This window comes from Purpureocillium lilacinum, assembly GCF_023168085.1.
Source record: "Purpureocillium lilacinum CBS 284.36 DNA, scaffold_4, whole genome shotgun sequence".
In the NCBI taxonomy this organism is placed as follows: Eukaryota; Fungi; Ascomycota; class Sordariomycetes; order Hypocreales; family Ophiocordycipitaceae; genus Purpureocillium; species Purpureocillium lilacinum.
Genome location: NW_027072114.1, coordinates 3188803 through 3207787, shown reverse-complemented (window position 1 = coordinate 3207787; position 18985 = coordinate 3188803). Strand labels below are relative to the sequence as shown.

The 18985-nt window shown below is 61.6% G+C and overlaps 6 protein-coding genes across 6 annotated transcripts; 3 read left to right on the top strand and 3 right to left on the bottom strand.

Moving 5' to 3' along the window:
* Positions 1 to 629: 629 nt before the first annotated feature.
* PLICBS_006137 (uncharacterized protein) lies at positions 630 to 1871 on the top strand (the record flags this gene model as incomplete). The annotated part of the gene is made up of 1 exon (XM_018319892.2): positions 630 to 1871. One exon carries the CDS (start codon positions 630 to 632, stop codon positions 1869 to 1871), a length of 1242 nt encoding a protein of 413 aa, XP_018182366.2.
* A 3955-nt stretch (positions 1872 to 5826) lies between these two features.
* On the top strand, positions 5827 to 7798 carry PLICBS_006136 (uncharacterized protein; the record flags this gene model as incomplete). Its single annotated transcript, XM_018319890.2, has 2 exons — positions 5827 to 6437; positions 6496 to 7798. 2 exons carry the CDS (start codon positions 5827 to 5829, stop codon positions 7796 to 7798), a joined length of 1914 nt encoding a protein of 637 aa, XP_018182364.1.
* A 445-nt stretch (positions 7799 to 8243) lies between these two features.
* PLICBS_006135 (cytochrome c oxidase assembly protein cox15) lies at positions 8244 to 9729 on the bottom strand (the record flags this gene model as incomplete). Its single annotated transcript, XM_018319889.2, has 2 exons — positions 8244 to 9315; positions 9386 to 9729. 2 exons carry the CDS (start codon positions 9727 to 9729, stop codon positions 8244 to 8246), a joined length of 1416 nt encoding a protein of 471 aa, XP_018182363.2.
* A 325-nt stretch (positions 9730 to 10054) lies between these two features.
* Positions 10055 to 12888, top strand: PLICBS_006134 (uncharacterized protein; the record flags this gene model as incomplete). The annotated part of the gene is made up of 2 exons (XM_065600867.1): positions 10055 to 12592; positions 12706 to 12888. The coding sequence occupies 2 exons, from the start codon at positions 10055 to 10057 to the stop codon at positions 12886 to 12888; spliced, it is 2721 nt and encodes a 906-aa protein (XP_065456939.1).
* Positions 12889 to 13783: 895 nt separating this feature from the next.
* PLICBS_006133 (uncharacterized protein) lies at positions 13784 to 15350 on the bottom strand (the record flags this gene model as incomplete). Its single annotated transcript, XM_018319887.2, has 5 exons — positions 13784 to 13959; positions 14014 to 14524; positions 14578 to 14808; positions 14872 to 15083; positions 15137 to 15350. The coding sequence occupies 5 exons, from the start codon at positions 15348 to 15350 to the stop codon at positions 13784 to 13786; spliced, it is 1344 nt and encodes a 447-aa protein (XP_018182361.2).
* A 2445-nt stretch (positions 15351 to 17795) lies between these two features.
* On the bottom strand, positions 17796 to 18730 carry PLICBS_006132 (uncharacterized protein; the record flags this gene model as incomplete). The annotated part of the gene is made up of 2 exons (XM_065600866.1): positions 17796 to 18391; positions 18460 to 18730. 2 exons carry the CDS (start codon positions 18728 to 18730, stop codon positions 17796 to 17798), a joined length of 867 nt encoding a protein of 288 aa, XP_065456938.1.
* Positions 18731 to 18985: the final 255 nt, after the last annotated feature.

Sequence of the window (18985 nt, the reverse complement as noted above, 5' to 3'; positions counted from 1 at the left end):
CAGTAACTAGCGAGGCGTTCCTTAGGTGGTTTTTGCTTTGGCCGCCGTTGGTCGACAACGGCGCCGCACCGTCCATCTCGTGGAAAAGCGTCTCGTATGCTGCAACCACACACGCGCACAAGCCCGGACGCGCGCACTCGCTTCCGCACTGCCGTCGCTCGGGGACGGCTGCCTAAGACGGCCCGGTTCGATGGTCATGACTGTTGGTTCCTCTTCCTCCGCATGCCCCCCCGGTTTCCTTTTTTTTTTTGCGCACTCGCCGGAGTCCCTCAGGCGGTCGAGGGGGAGGGGGTGGCGGGCGGATAGGATGGGATGGGCGTGGGGTGGATGACTTGTAAGTGAGACGCAGATGCGCGATCATACGGATCGCCGCCGCGCCGGAGTTCGTTCACGGGAGGGTGAGTAAAAGCGAGATAGAGTAAGGCGGTGGTATAAAAGGCGCTGTTGCGCGCATCTGATGAAGAGGCGTGTGCTGGTCTTGGCGATCATACAGACTCCGACCTGATACTATACAGTACACTGAGCTTTATTGTCTCTCTTAACCCGCCAGAGCCTCTCGTCCCCTCTAGCCTCACATCTCAACACCTAGGAGAGAGCTTGTTGCAGCAGCAGCAACAGCAACAGCAGCCATGCATTGGTCCGCGTTAAAGGCGCTCGCGCTCGGCGCCGCGCTGCTGCAGACCCCCGCGTCGGGCGCCCCCGTCGAGGGCCCGGCGGCGGCCCCGCGCCACGGCATGCCCGTGGTGCACACGACCACGACGTCGCACGGCCAGGTCATCGACTGGGTGCGGCCCGAGTCGCAGGTGCAGGCCGGCAGCAGCATCGCCCAGCCGCCGCCCGCGTCGGCCATGAGCCAGGGCAAGGCCAAGCGCCAGGGCGGCGGCCCCACGGGGTCCGGCGGCGGCACCACGCCGACGCTGGAGCAGCTGCTGCGGGACCCGTCCGTCAAGGGCCCCGAGGGCACCGTGCCGATCCTGCGCGCCGCCGCCGGCGGACCCACCCTGCCGCCGAAGCGGCTCCCCCGCCCGGAGGACCACGGCGCGGGCGTCGCCAACGGCACCGAGAAGCGCTCCTACGCCGGCACGCACTGGTACGCCAGCTCGAACCAGTTCGTGACGAGCCTCGGCGGCATGGCGACCTACTCCCTCTTCAGCCCGTACACGCAGCGCGGGTCCGACTTCTCGCTGCTGCAGACGGCCGTGGTGCGCGGCGGCGCGGCGCACGCCGGCACCGGCCCGCTCGACCAGACGGTCGAGGCCGGCTGGATCGCGTACCCGAACCAGGTGTCGGGCACGCACCTCTTCTCCTACTTCACGACCAACGGGTACAGCGCCGACGGCGACAACATCGGCGGGTGGAACCGCGACCGCGCCGGGTGGGTGCAGTACGACGCCACCATCTACCCGGGCGTCGCCTTCTCGCCCCTCTCCGTCGACGGCGGCACCCAGTACGAGATGCAGATCGGCTACAGGCTCTACAACGGCAACTGGTGGCTGTGGGCGCTCGACCGCTGGGTCGGCTACTACCCGGCCAGCCTGTTCGCGCAGGGCGTCAACGTCGACGACACGCTCGGCGGCCACTCGGACCGCATCCACTACTACGGCGAGATCTACAACAGCGGCGACGACATGACCACCACGGACATGGGCAGCGGCCAGTTCGCCGAGGCGGGCTGGTACCACTCGGCCTACCAGCACAACATTGTCTACTACGACACCAACGCCAACCCCGTCGACTACGACGCCGGCAGCCAGCTCGTCATCAGCGACTCCGGCCGCTACAGCCTCGTCAAGCACTTCAAGTCGGGCAACGAGTGGGGCAGCTACATGTACCTGGGCGGCCCTGGCGCTGGCGGAGTCATCGGTGGGTGAGGATGAGCTCGGAGAGATGGAGCGAGCGCGGCGAAGACATCATCATGATGTAGGCGTGGGAGTGGACGGTCGCCACGTTGGTGCAACCGAGACGTGCAGGCGGCGAGACAAGGGACTCAAGGCTGGCTCGAAACGGACGGAGCAGCCACCCGAGGCAGTTTTGGTATATACTTCGGCATCTTGATCGTTGCACGTAAATTCATACCTTTGTACATAATACATACGTATCGCACACCTCTCCGTGTCATTACTCGGTCCTTCGCACGAGCTAACCACCAGCTGGGCCACGGGAAATGAACAAAATGCACGTCATGCATAGCACGACGCATCGGCCACGTCCTTCCATGGATCACGTCTGCCATGGTATGGCCGCCACGGCGCCGCACCTTGCAGCTGCAACTGAACTCGGCGTCGCGCCCGGCCAATGGCGTCTTGCAGCCCTCACCAGAATCGGCGAGCGGACGAACCTATGGCAAAGGGGCCACGCAGCCGATGCGTCGCGCTCTTTCTCGAGCCCTTCCAAGAGCCTGCCACCGCTTGGCCTGGGCCCGTTCCCTCAACGGGCAATGCAGCCGTGGCGTCGGCGCAAAATACGCCAGGGCGTGCACATGCACGACGCTGCCTGCGCCTCAGAGTCAGCGTCTTATCGCAGTGCAAACGAAGTAAGGGGGGACCTGGCGCGGGCAGCGAGGAAAAAAAGTCTTTTCCTTTGCATGCAGCGGCTTTGATTACTTCGTACTTCGTACATGTGCGCATCCTTCTCCAAGTGCTCTGCTTGGCGCGCCACCTTGCCCGTCCGCATGCTGGCATCGGGGGATCGTCAGTCCGAGTGGCCCCTTTGGCCGCTGGCGGCGGAGGCATCGCGGACGAAGAAGAGCAACGTCGCAAACCCGCAGAAGCTGAGCGATTTGCAGCACAGCGAGAGGCCCAGGCGACACGGCCGCCTCGCTGGGCCGGTAAAAGGGGGCGGGACTCATGCAGGTCGCCCAAATGCGGCCACGGACTGGGTTGAAGTACCCACGATGCGAGCTGGTGCTCGACCAGGAAGGAGTCAGGAATGCCCGCGTCAGACTCAACAGGGGGTTTGGCTTCCCTTGGCCGATCCGTCGTCCACTGACAGCTGCCAAATGGCAGTGACACACGCCCGATGCCGTCGCGCCATGATGATGCAAGGCACGCCGGTCGCCTGGGCCAGCGCCTGGGTCAGCCAGAGTCGAGCAGGCGAGAGCCCAGCAAAGCGACTGGTTGGTCAGACAGCGGCTGCAAACACTGACTTGCTCGTTGCCCCCGGGCTGCTTGGCCGGTGGCGCAGACGTGCAGCAGTAGGGCGGCCACTCGGTTGGCTTTGCGGAAACATGACGATGCGGATGCGTAGCGATTGCTTCCGATGGCACACAAAAGGGCCGCTTCCTTGGCCCTCGCCGCCGCGCCTAGGCTCGGTGTCGCGAACTGCCCGCGGCGTTGACCGGCCGTTGACAAGCCCTGAGGCGACTCTGCCGCAGACGCGGCAAAGGCCAAAGGGCCATCGACCGGCGGCGTCCGTGCCAAAGCGACGAAAGAACCGACCAGGCCGGACCCTGCCAGGGGACCTGGCGCCCTGGGATCCTGGGCCCCCGGCCGGGCCAACAGGGCTGATCTCCCGAGAAGAGGGGCGGCGCCAACCCCTGGATTATTGGATCCTCGGATCTTGGGTGATCTCGAGATGGCGGCTGGCTGGTAAACGCCTCGTCCGGGCCGGGTGCGGCAGCCTTCATGTCGTCCTCGCAAAGGCCTTGCTCCGTGCACGCGTCGTCCGTCCGGCTGCTCTATGGCGGCCAGGAGTCACGAGCTTTTGCTCCGGACCGAGGGATTCGTCGGCGGCTGGCCAGCAGGGAAGCAGCAGCGTCGACCGAACGCCGGCCCGGCACTTTGTGCGGCCGCGACGGAGGATCAGCGTCGATCGCGAGAGACAGGGCGCGGGCGAAGGATTGCAGCAGGCCGGTCGTCATGCTGCAACCGAGCGAGCACACACACACCCTCACGTGTATGTACGTAATGCCGTCCCGACCCTCCAGCGCGAGGCCATATTCATGGACAGGGGTTCGAGGTACCGACGCCGTGGCATCTCGATTCGGATGTAAAGCAAGTGGAAGCGGACGCGGACGGTGGCTGTGGTTCGCAAGAAGACGAGGCCAGACGATGCCGTTTACGAATGGTGTTGGCAGGACAGGATCCGGGGGTGGTTTTCCAGCGCTGGAGACGACGAAATACATGGCACGTCCAGCGGCGTCGACAGGTCCAGTAAACCCCCTGTTGGCTCCTGCCCAGACGGCGGACGGACTGGTGTCTCGTGCGCTAAACAAGGCATTAAAAGCCGATCGGACGCCAGCGCCCGGAGCAGCCGCTAGACCACGACGACGACCCCCGACCGAGCCGGGCTCGGGCGCCAGCTCCAGCGTGCCTGGACAACTGGAGCCACTCGAGCAAGCAACCTGGACGCCCGCTACCTCTGCCTTCAACAAGCCTCTTTGTCCGCAGGCAAGCGCTGATCCATTGTTTGAGGGATCCTTTTCGAGGCGAGGCGCCACGCATCGCCCCACCGTGCCTGAGCGCCGATGGAGGCGTGGAATTGCCTGTCTGGGCGCTTCGTATGTGCAGCGCAGCGCCTGTGAGGACGTACAGCCTGGGACAGCTGGAGCCACTTCAGCGCCATCGACATGAAGCAATCTCGCGCCTGCAGCGAGCACCGCGCCTTCAGTGGTCAGCCACAGGGCTGCTGAGGGCCGCCTGCAAAGGCCGCATAGGTAGCTTGGCTGGGCCGCTGCACTGCCCAGTGCGCGAGCCGGCGATAGCGGGCAGGTCCCCTCGGCTGGCTGGCTTGAGGCCATTGAAAGTTAAGTGCCCTGTAATGCACTGTACTGCACCGCGCTACAAGGGTCCAGCCACACCTGAGGTGATGCCGTCTCCAACGGCCAAGCAGAGTCTGCAGGCAAACATGTCCGCTGGCCTCGGCGCTTTGCATGTGCGCCGTCTCACAGCGAAACAATGCCGCCGCTGCTTCCACGGTGCGAAACGTTTCCCTGCAGCTGTTAAGAGGCGTGCATGACGAGTATAGCCACTAAGGGGCACCTAGTCAATAGGTACCCGGCAATACTAAGGTAGGCCACGGCAGCGCTGGTGCTGGTGCTCGCTGTGGAGGAGGAGCCTGCCCGCCCGTGGCCGCCGTCGCATCACCTGCCAAACCGGCCTGGAAACGGGGGGCCCAGCGGGAGCTTCTTTTTTTGCGGGCGAGGGGAAACGTGACGTGAGGCGCCTCCGCCCAACTGTCAGTGGAGGGCAACCCCCAATCCGCCCCCCGATCCCCATCAGGTCCCACCCCTGAACCGGCATCGCCTGTCAATGCCCTGGGGCCTGTGGAAAAAAAATAATTAACTGCCCTTTCCACCGTTCCGCTCACAATTGCTCCTCTCTCCTGACCAGACAAACTTCAGGTCACGAGGAGATCTGTCCTTGGCCCTCGCGGATCGTCCTCGTCTCCTCCTCAACCTCCTCCTCCTCCTCCTCCTTCTTCTCCGAGCTCTCTCGCCCGTCCGGTGGCCTGCTTCGCCTCTCCGTCCAGCCCGTCCATGCAGCTCGACCCGTGGTGCTAAGCCAACAGCTGTTGCTGCTGCTGCTGGCGCTGCTGCTGCTCCGTCCTGCTACGTAGGCGGTGCTGGTCTGCTTCTCTGCTTCTCGACATTCGCTCACTGGCTGCTTTTGCCTGCTTGCTTCCCGGTCTGGCTCGCATCACCCGCACCTCGACGCTCCTTATGGTACTGCCAGAACCTGCTCCAGCCGAGGAGCTGCACTCTTCTCCCAGAACCCCTTCTGCTTTGTAGTCTCCGCCGTCGAGACATTTCGCTCTCTTTTTTCTCCCCATCCCGGGCCTTTTTTGGCAGGTTAATTTGGCCCCTTGGCAGCCACACCCGCCGCCGTCATGGCCACCCAGGCTCCCGACTCCAGCCAGCCCAAGACGAGCGCCCCAAAGGACAAGAACTGCCCATACTGCGGGCAGGCCTTCACCTCGTCCTCCCTCGGCCGACACCTCGATCTATACATCAAGGAGAAGAACCCCAAGCCTCCGGACGGCATACACGATGTCGATGCCATACGGAAGATGCGTGGCGGCATCACGAGGCGGCATCCCAGGGGCTCGATCGGAGGGAGGAAAGAGTCGACACCCGCGGGTACGCCCAGGCAGTCCTCGGCCAAAAGGGAAACGTCGGCTGCCGAGGCCGAGACGTTCAAGCCGGCCACCATTCCCAAGGACGGCCAGTACGCCGTCGACTCGACCCTGAGCAAGTTCCCCTTTGTGCCCCGGTGGGAGGCGACGGGCGTCATCAACGACATACCTGGCAAGGGCTCCTGGGAATCCAGCGAGACGCCGCAGGATCCTGTTAGGCGTCCGGGCATGCAGCGTACGGTTAGCAAACAGGCTGCCCAGAAGGCACAGTACGACGTGAAGCAGAAGCTGGCCGATGCTATGGACACTGCTCGGGCCGCGGAGCTTGCCCTGCGCGAGCTCCTCAGCTCTTGGCGGGCGGCCAAGTCAGTCGGACCCTTGGACCCTTGACAACTGTCCCACCAGATGCTAACCCCGTCGCAGGCAGCACATTGACAACAACTCGATGCCCTTCGACTTCGATCCCCTATCCCTCGACTTCCCCGCCCTCACTCTTCAGTGCCTCTGTCCGCCCCCAACACTCTTCTCCTCCACCCAACACCCGACATCGACCTCCTGGTCTGTGCAGTCCCCAGGCCAGCGCGAGTTCGGCGCCCTGCAGGCGTACTTTGAGGAGGAGTTCCGTGCCTGGAAGATTGCGTGCGCTTCCGCCACGACAGCCGCCTACGAGGAGCTCACCTACCCGCCCTCTGGCAATCCGCACAAGGATGCACGCGATGCTGTCAAGAGGGCGGAGAAGACTGCCGAGAACCTCGAGAAGCAGGTTGAAGAGCATCTGCAATCCGCCTACGACGTGTGGGACTCCCTCCCCGCTGCAAGGCAACAAGAGTTGTGGATCTTGGAGCTGGCCCGCGGTGTCGGCAGGAAACACAAGGAAACGGAGAAGATGAAGGAGCAACAGCACAGGCTGCAACAGGAAAACGCAAACCTGAAGATGCAGATCGACCAGCTGAACCGATTGCAGCAGCCTCGCGAGTTCAAGCTGTTGTCGCCGACCACGATACCCATCGAAAGGGATCTCATCAGCCATGCTTACGAACAGGGCGTCAAGGGCGGCAAGAGCGTTGGCTTCGACCTCGAGGACCGTCACCAGGATCTCGGCACGGTCGTGACGAGGTCAATTGAGCGCTGGAAAAACGTAATCACGTCGACCCGTGTCACGTCGGGCGGCATGAGTGCCCAGAAGTCTCTGGACCAGGCCGCTCAAACCCCAGGCGCCGCGAATAGCCCCTCGCATTCGCAGCCGCAGAGCATCTCGCAGACACCACAGCAGCATCCCTCGTCCCATCAGACCCTGAAGCGTTTGTCCACGGCCAGCACCAACGGACCCGCGAGCGAGCCCACAACGTCCGCTAGCAACACCGGCCCGCCATCCATCGAGGAGGAGATGAGCGACCAGGACGCCGACGCCGAGATGGAAGATGACGACAGCTTCGCCATGATGAATGCCTCGCCCGCCAAGGCCCCCCACGCCCCCATGCAGCAGCAGGCGACGCTAGACGTGCCCCGGACCCGCGGTCTCGTGCAGCAGCAGCAGCAGCAAAACGCCGCCCAGGACATGCGCTTCATGATGCAGAACGGGGCGGGCAGCCCCGTGGGCAGGGCCGCCATGACGATGAGCCGCTCCATGCCAAACATGGCCATGGCGATGCAGGGGAACCCGATGCAGGGCGGCGACATGGGCATGATGCAGCAGGTCCGTGGCGACCCCATGTACATGGAATAGGAAAAACGTGCTGGTAATGTCGGATCCGGCCACGTCTCAGTGAGTAGCAGGAGGAACAGGCGAAAAATAAATCTACAAGGGGTAGGGGGTTCCTTGATTGAGCGACCAGCGACTTGTATAACGATAATGGACGGACCTTAGACCGAGCGGATTGTCATTCTTGCTCATGATGTGTTAATACGAACCATTCTTGGATGTAGTCTTGGATCTCCGAGACGATGCCGTCAGTACTGTTCAACTCCCGGGGTTTGGTGTGCGTTTGTGATTCTTGTATTGTATTGGTCCGAGTCTATGCTCTCCAACGTCTTACGGATATATAGAGTAGAGAATATTAGCACTCTCCGTCTGTTCCTTTCTGTGGTCTTGTCGAGCAAGTGTCCTATCTAGTCACACATATTCCTACACGCTTTTCTTTTCTGATCTACACTGTGTATCGATGCACAAATCACTTCTGAAGCTGCTTCAACCGCTGTTCCAGTATTCGCACCGTCGGCTTCGGGATATGCAGACGATGTGACAGCACAAGCGCTCCCGTGAGGACCATCAGGGCACCTGCCTGGTGAACCGCGGCCAGCGAGATGGGAACCATGTAAATGAGCGTCGAGATGCCGAGGGCGGCCTGCAGCGTCACGAGGTGGACCAGGCCCATGGTGCCCTTCTTGGCGTTCCTGGGCAGTACGGCGGCGACGCGGCCGGTGCGCGAGTAGGCGAAGAGGGCGAGGATGGTGCAGAAGGTGCTGACGGCGAGGATGCGGTGGTCCAGCTGCACGGTGCTGGGGTTCTCGAGCATGTTGCGCCACCACAGGTCCGAGTTGTCCTCGCGGCGCGAGTAGAACTTGTCCCAGAGCTCGGATCGGGGCGGCGTCAGGCCGAGGCCCATCTTGGGGAACTCGTTGTAGATGAGCCCGGCATCAAGGCCAGCAACGAGGCCACCGGACATGGCCGTGATGAAGACGAGGGCGGCGACGCCAAAGACGGAGCGACGGAAGGCGTTGAGGGCCGGGTTCTTGAGGGCCTGGAGGACGCTCATGCCGGCTTTGGGGTCGGCGAGCATGCGATGCGTGCGCAGGACGGCGAGGCCAGAGAGCAGCATCCACGAGTAACACACAAACGCCGTGGCCAGATGCGCCGTAAGGCGGTACTGCGAGACGCGCGGGTGTGAGCCGGGGGCGAAAAGGTCGTCCTTGAGGCCGGACTTGACCATCCACCAGCCGATGAAGCCCTGGAAGCCGATCAGGCCCGAGATGCCCAGCAGGTTCACGGCCATCTTGGGAGTGACGCGGCGGCGCGCAATCAGGTACAGCGTAGGCAGGACGAAGGACATGCCGATGAAGCGGCCCCAGAGCCGGTGCGTCCACTCCATGAAGTAGATCTTCTTGAACTCGGAGAGCGTCATGTGCGGGTTGAGGAGCTTGAACTCGGGCGAGGCGCGGTACTTTTCGAATTCGGACTCCCAGTCGGCGGTGGACATGGGTGGCAGCGAGCCCGTCACCGGTCTCCATTCCGTTATACTCAGACTGCAACGTTTGCGTTAGCCGGGCAATTCGCCTAGACAATGGCAGAGTGCATGGAACGACGAGAACTCACCCAGACTCGGTCAACCTAGTCAACCCGCCAAACACGACGATGCCAAAGACACTGGCCGCGCTCCCGAGGAGCCAATACGCCACGCCCTTGGACGTCGTCTTGGGCCACGCGCTCTTAGCCAGCTCCTGCGCGGCCTGGGGCGCCGACCGGGCGGCCATCTGGTCCGCCATGCTGCCCAGCGGCGAGACGGTCTTCGCGTCCGCGAACCCGCGCGATCGTACGACATTGAGGATGCTGGACGGCGAGGCGCGCCGCGGCGCCTGGCGCAGGCATTGGTTGCAGACGAAGAACTGGGACGGCGCCTTGAGGGCCGCCCTCCTGATTCCGGGGACGAAGAGGGCCATGGTGTTTGCCGTGTGCGAGGACGTGCGCCTGCTCAGGGAGAGGAAATCATGCCATGGTCTAAAACGGGCGGGCGGCGAATGTTTTAATCGTAGCTCCGGGGCCTCTTGGTTTAGCGGGCCCTTGGGCGGCCGAGGCGTCCGAAATCAACGGGGACCTGATAGGCGGGACCCTTGCAGGGGTCCCCGCCAAAGGAACCCTCACCGCCAAATTTTTCGACGCGGCAGAAAAATCAAGCAGTGGGCGATTGGATACCCGCTCTGAAAGTCGAGACGACCCATCGACAATCTCGCATCCCGTGAGCAGACGTCGACAGAGAAAGCCACGATGCCGGGACGACAAGCACACGGCCGGCCTCTGGTCACCGCCCCCAAGGCCAGGGCTCCGAACAAAAAGTCCAAAGCCAGGGCGCAGAAGAATGCGCTGGACGCCTTTGGCATCGCCCAGGAGCGTTTCCCGACCAAGCACAAGAAGACGCCCAGGGCGCGGGAGCTCGATGCAGAAATTGAGCGGAAGCACGCGCGCGACGAGGACGAGGACGAAGAGGATGAAGATGAGGAGGAGATGCCCAAGCGGAAAAAGGCCAAGGCTGTCTCTCGCCCCGACGACGACGACGATGCCGAGTACGGCAGCGACAGCGAGGGCAACGAGTGGCGCCTAGGCGGGCTGCGAGAGGACGACGAGGACTCTGAAATCGAAAGCGACGACGCTTTTGGTGACAGCGACAACGAGAAATTCGAGGAATACTCGTTTCGAGGATCCAAGTCAAAGAAGGCCGAGGTAGGCGCAGCTTCGACCAATGCGCCAATACATCTCGCTAATTACATTGCACAGGATGATGACTCGGAGGACGATTCGGAAGACGATGAGGGCCAAACCCTTGGAGCAGACGCGATTGACCTTGCCACGGCATTGGACCAATTCGAGGAAGAATCCGAAGACGAACCCGAGGCTGACGATGAATCCGGCTCCGGAGACTCCGACGAAGAGTCTGACGGATCCTCTGAGGAAGAATCTTCTGAAGACGAGGAAGACGATGAGGCCGACCCCGAAAAGCTGGAAGCACTTCAGGGCCTGGTTTCTGACTACGGCGGGGCGCGAAACGATGAGGACCAGCCGACGTCCAAGCCCAAGATCAACCTCAGCGATCTGGGGTTGACAGGCCTCGACGATGCGTTCATGAAAAAGTCCGTCAAGCTCATGAACAAAGAGGAGAAGGAGAAGCGGCCCGGTGCGACCAAGCGCTTGGACGTGCCGCTGTCAAGACGGGAGCAAGGCCGTCTCGATCGAGCTGCCGCGTACGAAAAGACCAACGAGACCTTGGACCGTTGGACAGAGACAGTCAAGCAAAATCGCCGAGCAGAGCATCTGATCTTTCCGCTGCCGCAAAACTCAGACACCGCAGGACTGGATACAACAGAGATACAGCCCCTCACGGCCAAGCACGCCAACAACGAGCTCGAATCCACCATCATGTCCATCATGGAGCAAAGCGGCCTCTCCATGGAGAAGAAGCCGAAGCCGAAGCCGCAGGAATTCGACGAAGAGGGGAACCTGCTGTCAAGGAAGGAGGCGTTGGCAAAGAAGCGCCATGAGCGTGACCTTGCCGATCGGGAGGCCAAGCGCGCCAAGCGCATCAAGAAGATCAAGAGCAAGGCGTATCATCGCGTGCACCGGAAGCAAAAGGAGCGCGACGAGATGGCTGAGCGAAAGGCCAACGAAGAGGCCGGCGAGATCGACTCCGAGGCGGAGCGCGAGGCACAGGACCGACGCCGAGCTCTGGAGCGGGTTGGCCAGCGCCACAAGGAGAGCAAATGGGCCAAGATGGGCGCTAGGACTAAGCGGGCGGTGTGGGATGACGACTTCAGGGCCGGCCTGACGGAGATGGCTCGCAAGGATGAGGAGCTTCGGCGGCGCAAGGAAGGTCGGAGAGGTGGCGTGGACGACTCCGACTCGGACGCAACGAGCAGCTCGGGCGACGACGATGACGAGGTCCTTCGTCGACAGCTCGATGAGCTGCAAGACGAAGACGATACACCGCAAACCGGAATCATGGGTCTCAAGTTCATGCAAAAAGCCGAGGCTGCAAAGAAGAAGGCCAACGACGACCTGATCAAGAAGATCCGGCGCGAGCTAGATGGAGACGACGCTGTCGAGTCGGAAGAGGAGGAGACGGGCGAGGTCGGCAGACGGAGCTACGGCACGGGCAAGGCGAACGCCTTTGAAGCCGCCATCGACACAACCAAGCGAAGTGGCCGGAGAGAACGTGCTGCAAAGGACCCCAACGAGAGCGACGGGGATGTTGTGATAACGACAAACGGCTCTTCGAACGCAGCCTGGAGCCAGCCCGCCCACACGCCTGTCGAGATGGCCGCGTCCAACCCCAATGCGTGGACACAGGGCGAGACGCGCCGCAAGAAGAAGGGCACCACCACCTCCAGCTCGCGGGCGGACGGCCTCGACTTCGACACCACCGTCCAGAACGCCGCCCGGCCGTCCAAGCCGAAGCCCCGCCGGCCCGCCCAAAACAACAACGACGACGACACGAGCGCGTCCGAGTCGGAGACGGAGCAGCACCTGCCGCTGGCGATCCGCGACCAGGATCTCCTGGCGCGCACGTTCGCCGGCGACGAGGTCGTGGCCGAGTTTGAGCGCGAAAAGGCCGAGGTCGCCGAGGCCGACGACGACAAGGTCATTGACAACACGCTCCCCGGCTGGGGCTCGTGGGTGGGCGACGGCGTCAGCAACAAGGAGAAGAAGCGCCACCAGGGCCGCTTCCTGACCAAGGTCGAGGGCATCAAGAAGAAGGACCGGCAGGACGCCAAGCTGGAGAGGGTCATTGTCAACGAGAAGCGCGTCAAGAAGGTATGTCCTGAGCTGCACACGCATCTCTCCTCCCATCATTCACCGTTTTCCCCTGTCCTATCATGCTAGCAAACCGAGTTTCAAATTCACTGACCGATGTCGCCACTTCACAGAACGATCGGTACCTCGCCTCGCAGCTCCCTCACCCCTTCGAGTCGCGCCAGCAATACGAGCGCTCCCTCCGCCTGCCCGTCGGCCCCGAGTGGTCCACCAAGGAGACCTTCCAGGACGGCACCAAGCCGCGCGTGCTCATGAAGCAGGGCATCATCGCGCCCATGTCCAAGCCCACGGCATAAGGGCAGGCTGCTCGGCCATGGGATGCCCCTCCCCCCTCCCCCCCCTTGTTTGTTTGTGTGCGTGTCTTTGCCGCCCTGCCACCCCCCCTCACCCGGCAGGAGGGAAAACACGACACGATATGATGAAGATAAAATATCAATCGCATTTTTCTCCTCGCAGCTACGCCATCATGTATATGTACCTCATACATCGAAATAGCATACTGCGTGTGGTGCATCGCGACTCGCACCCGACAATGGCTGTGCCTCATTAGGTAGATGGCGCTCTAGCCATAATTGACAAGTAGCAACATGAACCAAAAGTGAGGTGGTACAAAATCGCAATTGTCAGCGTGCGACCAAGATGACTTGCCCACGAGGCTATACTTGGGGCAGTTATGACCCCGTGCACATAGTCCACGCCAGTACGTAGTACTCCGTAGCGTGTTTCCGCATAATGCCCAGGGGTCCCCGGCTACACACGTACATGGCAGCATGTTGACACGGTGTCTGACATGTGATGCAATGATTTGGATTCCAATCACCCAGACTCCTACCTCGCTAATCGAAGGTATTGACAGAACCCCCCCTGCAGCACTTCGTATCAAAAGAAAATCTTGTTTTGGGGCACGATGTCCGCGTGGACTCCTCCGACCGTTTTCAATGGCTTGATAATAGCCCGCTCAAGCTGTCTCGCTGCAGCTTCGCTACCGCCTCCCACACAGGTGGCCTCCGTAGTAGTACACACAAGGAAATTGCTGCTCGCCACCAGTCGGAAAAGACCGGTCGTTCGCACTGCAAGCATTGGCGATCCTGAAGAGTCATTTTAACAACCTTCCGTAGCAAAGGAAAAGGAAAGATCGGACTCGAACGAGTTGTCCAAGCGGAAAGAGATGGCTTGGCCGGATCGACCACATTACCCCATAATGAGGCTGTGAACCTGGTCGAGAGCGTCGGCCGGGGTGGCGTAGAACGCAACCGCGATGATGATGTAAAGACCGAGAAGCATGGCGCCTTCGAGGTAGTTTGATTTTCCGTCCTGTACCGTGTAGGTGACCACCAAGACGGACACGGCGAACGCGACAGTCTCGACTGGTTAAGCGTGTTAGATATAGGCCACCCCCTCAAACAAGGAGCAAAACTCACAGGTCTCAAAGTGCAGGCTCATGGGCCGGTCAATGATCCAGCCAACAATGACAAGGAAGGGAGTGACGCCCAGGGCGATCTGGATGGAGGAACCGATGGCAACACCCATGGCCAGGTCCATCTTGTTGCGCAGCGCAACTACCACTGCCGTCACATGTTCCGCGGCGTTGCCCACGATTGGGATCAAGATTAGACCGATGAACGCTTTGCTGATGTTCGCACTCTGCACAATGTCGTCGATGCTTCCAACCAAGTACTCGGCGCAGATGGCAACGAGGACGGTCACGACGACGAGGACACCGGCGGCAGCGATGGCACCCATGTGAGGCTCCTCTTCTTCTTCGTCGGCAGCGGCCTGCCTCTCGGCGTCGAAAAGATTGCTGTGCGTGCGGAGCTGGAAAATGAGATAGAGGACGTAGAGAAGGAGGAGAATGATGGCGGTTCCGCGAGACAAGACGAGAATGCTCTTGCCCTTATCCTCGGACCCGTTCTGGTTCATGACGGCGTACAGCTGGCCCGGGTTAGCATGCGTTTGTCACGGCCGATGGAGAAAAGGGGGCATACAGCAGCGGGAATGACCAACGAAGCCGAAGACAGCGTCATGAGCGAGCAAGTCGTCTGCGCAACGGCAGCAGAGAACTCTTGCTCCGTGCCGCTACCATTCGTGCCGCGATGACGGAGGCCACCAAAGAAGAAGCACATGCCCATAACAAGGAGCAAGTTGGACAGGATAGAGCCGAGCATGGAGGACTGGACGACTTCGATCTGGCCATCCTTGAGAGCGACAATGCTGACCTAGGCCTTGTTAGCTTCCTCGCATATTCACCTCTGCCCGAGGAAACGTGGGGCGTCGCATACAATCAGCTCGACAGCGTTGCCAAAGGTGGCGTTCAGCAGGCCTCCCAGTGCTTCTCCGAGCTTCAATGAGATTTCTTCCGTGGCAAAGGACAGGACGGCGGCGAGCGGAATGATGGCGAAAAAGTTGAGAACGAAGACGGCGGTTGGGTTCCAGCCCATGACGCCGGCGACAATGCCTATCGGCACCATGACAAGGAGGAAGTTGACATAGTCTGTGGCCCGTCAGTCGGTTTGTAGGGAGCGCAGTTCTCTTGTTCCAACGTACTGCTGAGCAGGGTCACCTTGGTAATGTGCCAGGTGTAAGCCAAGCTCCGGATAGGCAGGCTATCGCTGTCCCTGCCGGGCGTGTGGTGATAATCGAGGAAGAAGGCGTAGACATCTGAGCGCGGCTGCTGGACGACGTGGCCATTGTCTGTCGACGACTCGCCGTTGATGAGCGGCGTGCGCTCGTCGGCGCCGCGGTTCGGTTTGAAGCTCATCTGGCGTCGCTGCTGTCGGGAGCTGAGGTTGTCTGTCAAGCACGCGCGGGCCAGTCAGCTCATATGGATCGGGTAACGAGAGGCTGCACGCTGCGGCGGAAGAGGGCTCGCGGAAGGGCGGCAGCGGACACGCAGGAGTCAAGTCGCACCAGGCGCGTCGAGGAGGGAGTTGCTCGAGAGTGAAGCAGTTGAGACCGAGGTGGGAATGGAGAGGGGCGAACGGCAAATAGGAACCCAGGACAAAATAATAAAGCCGCTGACAGGGTGTGTGAAGCCAAAGCGAGCTGTGGCGCACCCACGAGGGAGCCGGTGCTGCTGAGCCGGGTCACTTGAGGGAGTGGGGGGGTGAAAATGGTAGCGCGTTTGGGACAAGTGGAGGGAAAGGGCTTGCAAGCTTGAGTCAAGGACAAGCAATGCGTGGAGACGGATGGGCTCCCGTTGTCACCGGCAGAGGGCGAGCGAGCGGGTGGGTGGGTGTTTCGTTTGAAGGATCGTCGGGGAGATGATGAGGCAGAGGCGTGGACGAGGGACGGGCGAGTGGGCGCGCGTGTGCGGGAAGAGCAAGCAAGCAGCATGGCAAGCATGGGACCGGCCGGGGCGCGATGGGGGGCGGAGCCGACTTACACAGACCGCCAAACACCATGACGAAGATGATGAGGGCGACGACGAAGCCGACGGCAGGGGTGAGGATGAGACTGGTGCAGGGCCGTTGCGTTGGTTCGCGGACTGAGCAGCAGCGAGCAGGCTGGCGGATTGGAGGCGCCGAATGACGATGGCGCAATATAAGGTTAGACTGTGGGGTAACGGCTGGAATCTAGACTGGCGGGCGGGCAAGGGTAAGCAGTTGGGCTTCCAGAGCAGAGCAGTGCGACGAGCGTGATTGCCGCCGTACCTTGTGGGCGGGCGAGGCTATCGCAGTGTGGCCTGGCGTTGCAATGGGCGCCTGCAGTTGGGGGAGGGAGGAGGTTGCTGGGAGGACATGGTGGTGGTGGAGGTGGTGGTGACACAAAGACGCGGTGCGCGCGGATGCTGCAGGATGCTGGTCGCTTGCTAGTGGCCGATCGACCGGAAAAAGCTTGGCCTCTTGGGAGGCCTCCTCCGTCTCGCCTCAGACGGCGGGCGTCATGATGGAGACGGGGGGGTCCAAGTCGCTCAACAAGTGTCCAGCTCGTCGAGACAACGCATGCACGCCCGCACCGGGGGCCTCGTGTCCCTCATGCAGTTCCAGGGCCCCAACGCTTATCAACCGCCAGCCGTCCAATTGCTGCTGCTGCTGTTGCTGCCGCCACGTCGTCGAGCATCATCGAGGTCAAGCTGCCTGCGCCGGCGGGGGCAGAGCTGCTGAAGCTGCCTGTCTGGGTGCCTGAGACTGGTCTGCAGGGTGGGGGAGCTTAGCTTGGCGCGAAAAACGGAGCCTTGAGTGGTACAAGTACCTCCACCAAGCTGAAGGTTGCTCACGTCGAAGCTGATGCAGCTCCGGGAGCTCCTGCCGCCCGGGCTCGCCTGTCCAGGAAGATGAGGAAAGCTCTGACCAGGCGCCCCTGGCACCTTCAGGTTGGCGTTTCATTCAGCGACGAGGTCTGCTAGCTCTCAGCGGTCCTACGCCGCCGGTACACCGTGCCTGAGGTACCTCCCTCAGATATCTCGTGGCACCGCTGTGCCGCAGGCTCTTTCCCTCGTACTGCGTAATTGCCCTGTGTTCCTGCCCTTTTCAAGCTCCACTCGACGTCATCATGGGGCCCTCTGGCAGCCGCGAATCCGCGCAAGCCGCGGCTCAGGGCCTCTGCATCGTGCTCGCCTTCCCTCGCGAGCGGCAAAGAGGAAATAAACAGCAAGAACCAACAGTCTGGGGAAAGGAGGTGCGGACCACCTCTTGCATGCACGGATGCCCAGAGCAGGTCGGCAGGGACCTAGGTCTCGGGCGCGAGAAGGGTAGCAAGCCAAGACAGCCCAGGGCGTGGTGGCTTGTGCGCAGGGGACAGGGGTCACCACGGTCCATCAAAGTCTCCCTCGCCTTCGACCGCTTTTGGTCCGTATTGTTGACCATTTTCCCCTTTGCATCTTGGCGCTGCGGCGTTGGCAACACACACCATCCTCTCTGGCCATGTGCTGCGACCTGACCTCCTCAGTGGGCAACATCCGTCCGACACTCTCTTCTTGCCGTCGAGGGCGCCGCCAGCCACAGGCATCACATCCGATCCCATCTCGGACGTCGTTCCATCGACCCACGCTCCGAGTTGCTCAGCCACCGTCAACCCACGTTTCTGCCGCCATACCTTATTTCAACCCCCATTGATGCGGCTCTGCAGCACCCTGGCCCCCCCGCCCGCAACTGCACTGCCTCACTCGACATGCAACCGGCTGGCTGGTTTGAGCAATCAACGTTTAATAAGGTACTTCTTTGCCGATACGCATATACTCTTGTAGTATCATGTACACGCGCCACTATAGGCTCCAGATGAGAAGCCACGCCAGCGACCAAGCCACCAGCATCGTCCCCGCCTGACCTGTCACTGCCACCATCCCGCGAGCCGACGATTCACCACCATCTTTGGACGTGCCGCCAGATCCGCTCCCCGATCCACCCTTGGACCCCATTTCCTTGTGGTCCGTCGCATTGGTCGTAATGCAGTCGTTGCGTCGCTCCAGGTCCGCCTCGACATACGGACCGCAAGCCTCGACGCAGTCCTTCGCCTCCCGCGTATACGACTGGGTGTAGCCCGGCTTGTCAGGATTGAAGTACTTCACCATGCACTTCCTCGCGCAGGTAATCACGTCGCAGGAAAAGAGGTATGCGCCGCCGCCAAAGATGGACCAGCCGTTGTGTTTCTCGTACTCGGAGAAGGCCCCGCTGCCACCCGTCAAGTTGAACCTCGCACCACCCTTGTCTGGCGAGACAAACCCGCCGGGGTCCTTTCCGGGTTGGTGCGACCCGTAAATCTCGGACCATATCTTCATCTCAGCCCCGGACGGGAACGCATCCTTGGGAATCGTGACGTTGAAAGCCGTGACGTTTGTCCAGACGCAGGGAACAAGGACGCCTGTTTGTTTGCCATGCGCGGTGAGCAAACTCGTCTGGCAAACAAAGCGAGGCAGGGCAACCACTCACAGTACACGTCCGGAAAGAATTTGGTGGAATTCTGTTCCCCCTGCGCGTTGAGGTAGATTTCCATCTTCTCGAACCCCCCGTTGGCATACTTGCTGTTGGACACATTCGTGTAGATCATGACGGGCTCGCCCGCGGGCACGAGTTCCCCTTGGATCCCCAGCACCCTGTTCTCATCCCAGCTCACGTCTGCGTCGGCAGCGCCCGCCACCGCCACAAGAGCGATGGGTGCAAGCAGCCACGAGGCAAGTCGCGGCACCGTGAGCCACGTCATCTCTGATCCTGCCTCGTGCGTACCACGGACTGAGAAAGAACAACTGAACGAAGGTCAAGGCCAGGGCACATGAGAAGGGCGAGGGAAAAAAATTATCGTCGCGCGTCGGCCGGCGTTACAGTCATCCCCCGTGCATCTTCGGTTTTGCCCCCTTTCGCTTCTTAGTGCTTTCCCGATTGGGTAGGCGCCGACCGAGTTTTCGCTCCCGGCCGAGTCGCCGGACCCGAGGCGATCAGCGGCCCAGAACCTAGCTGG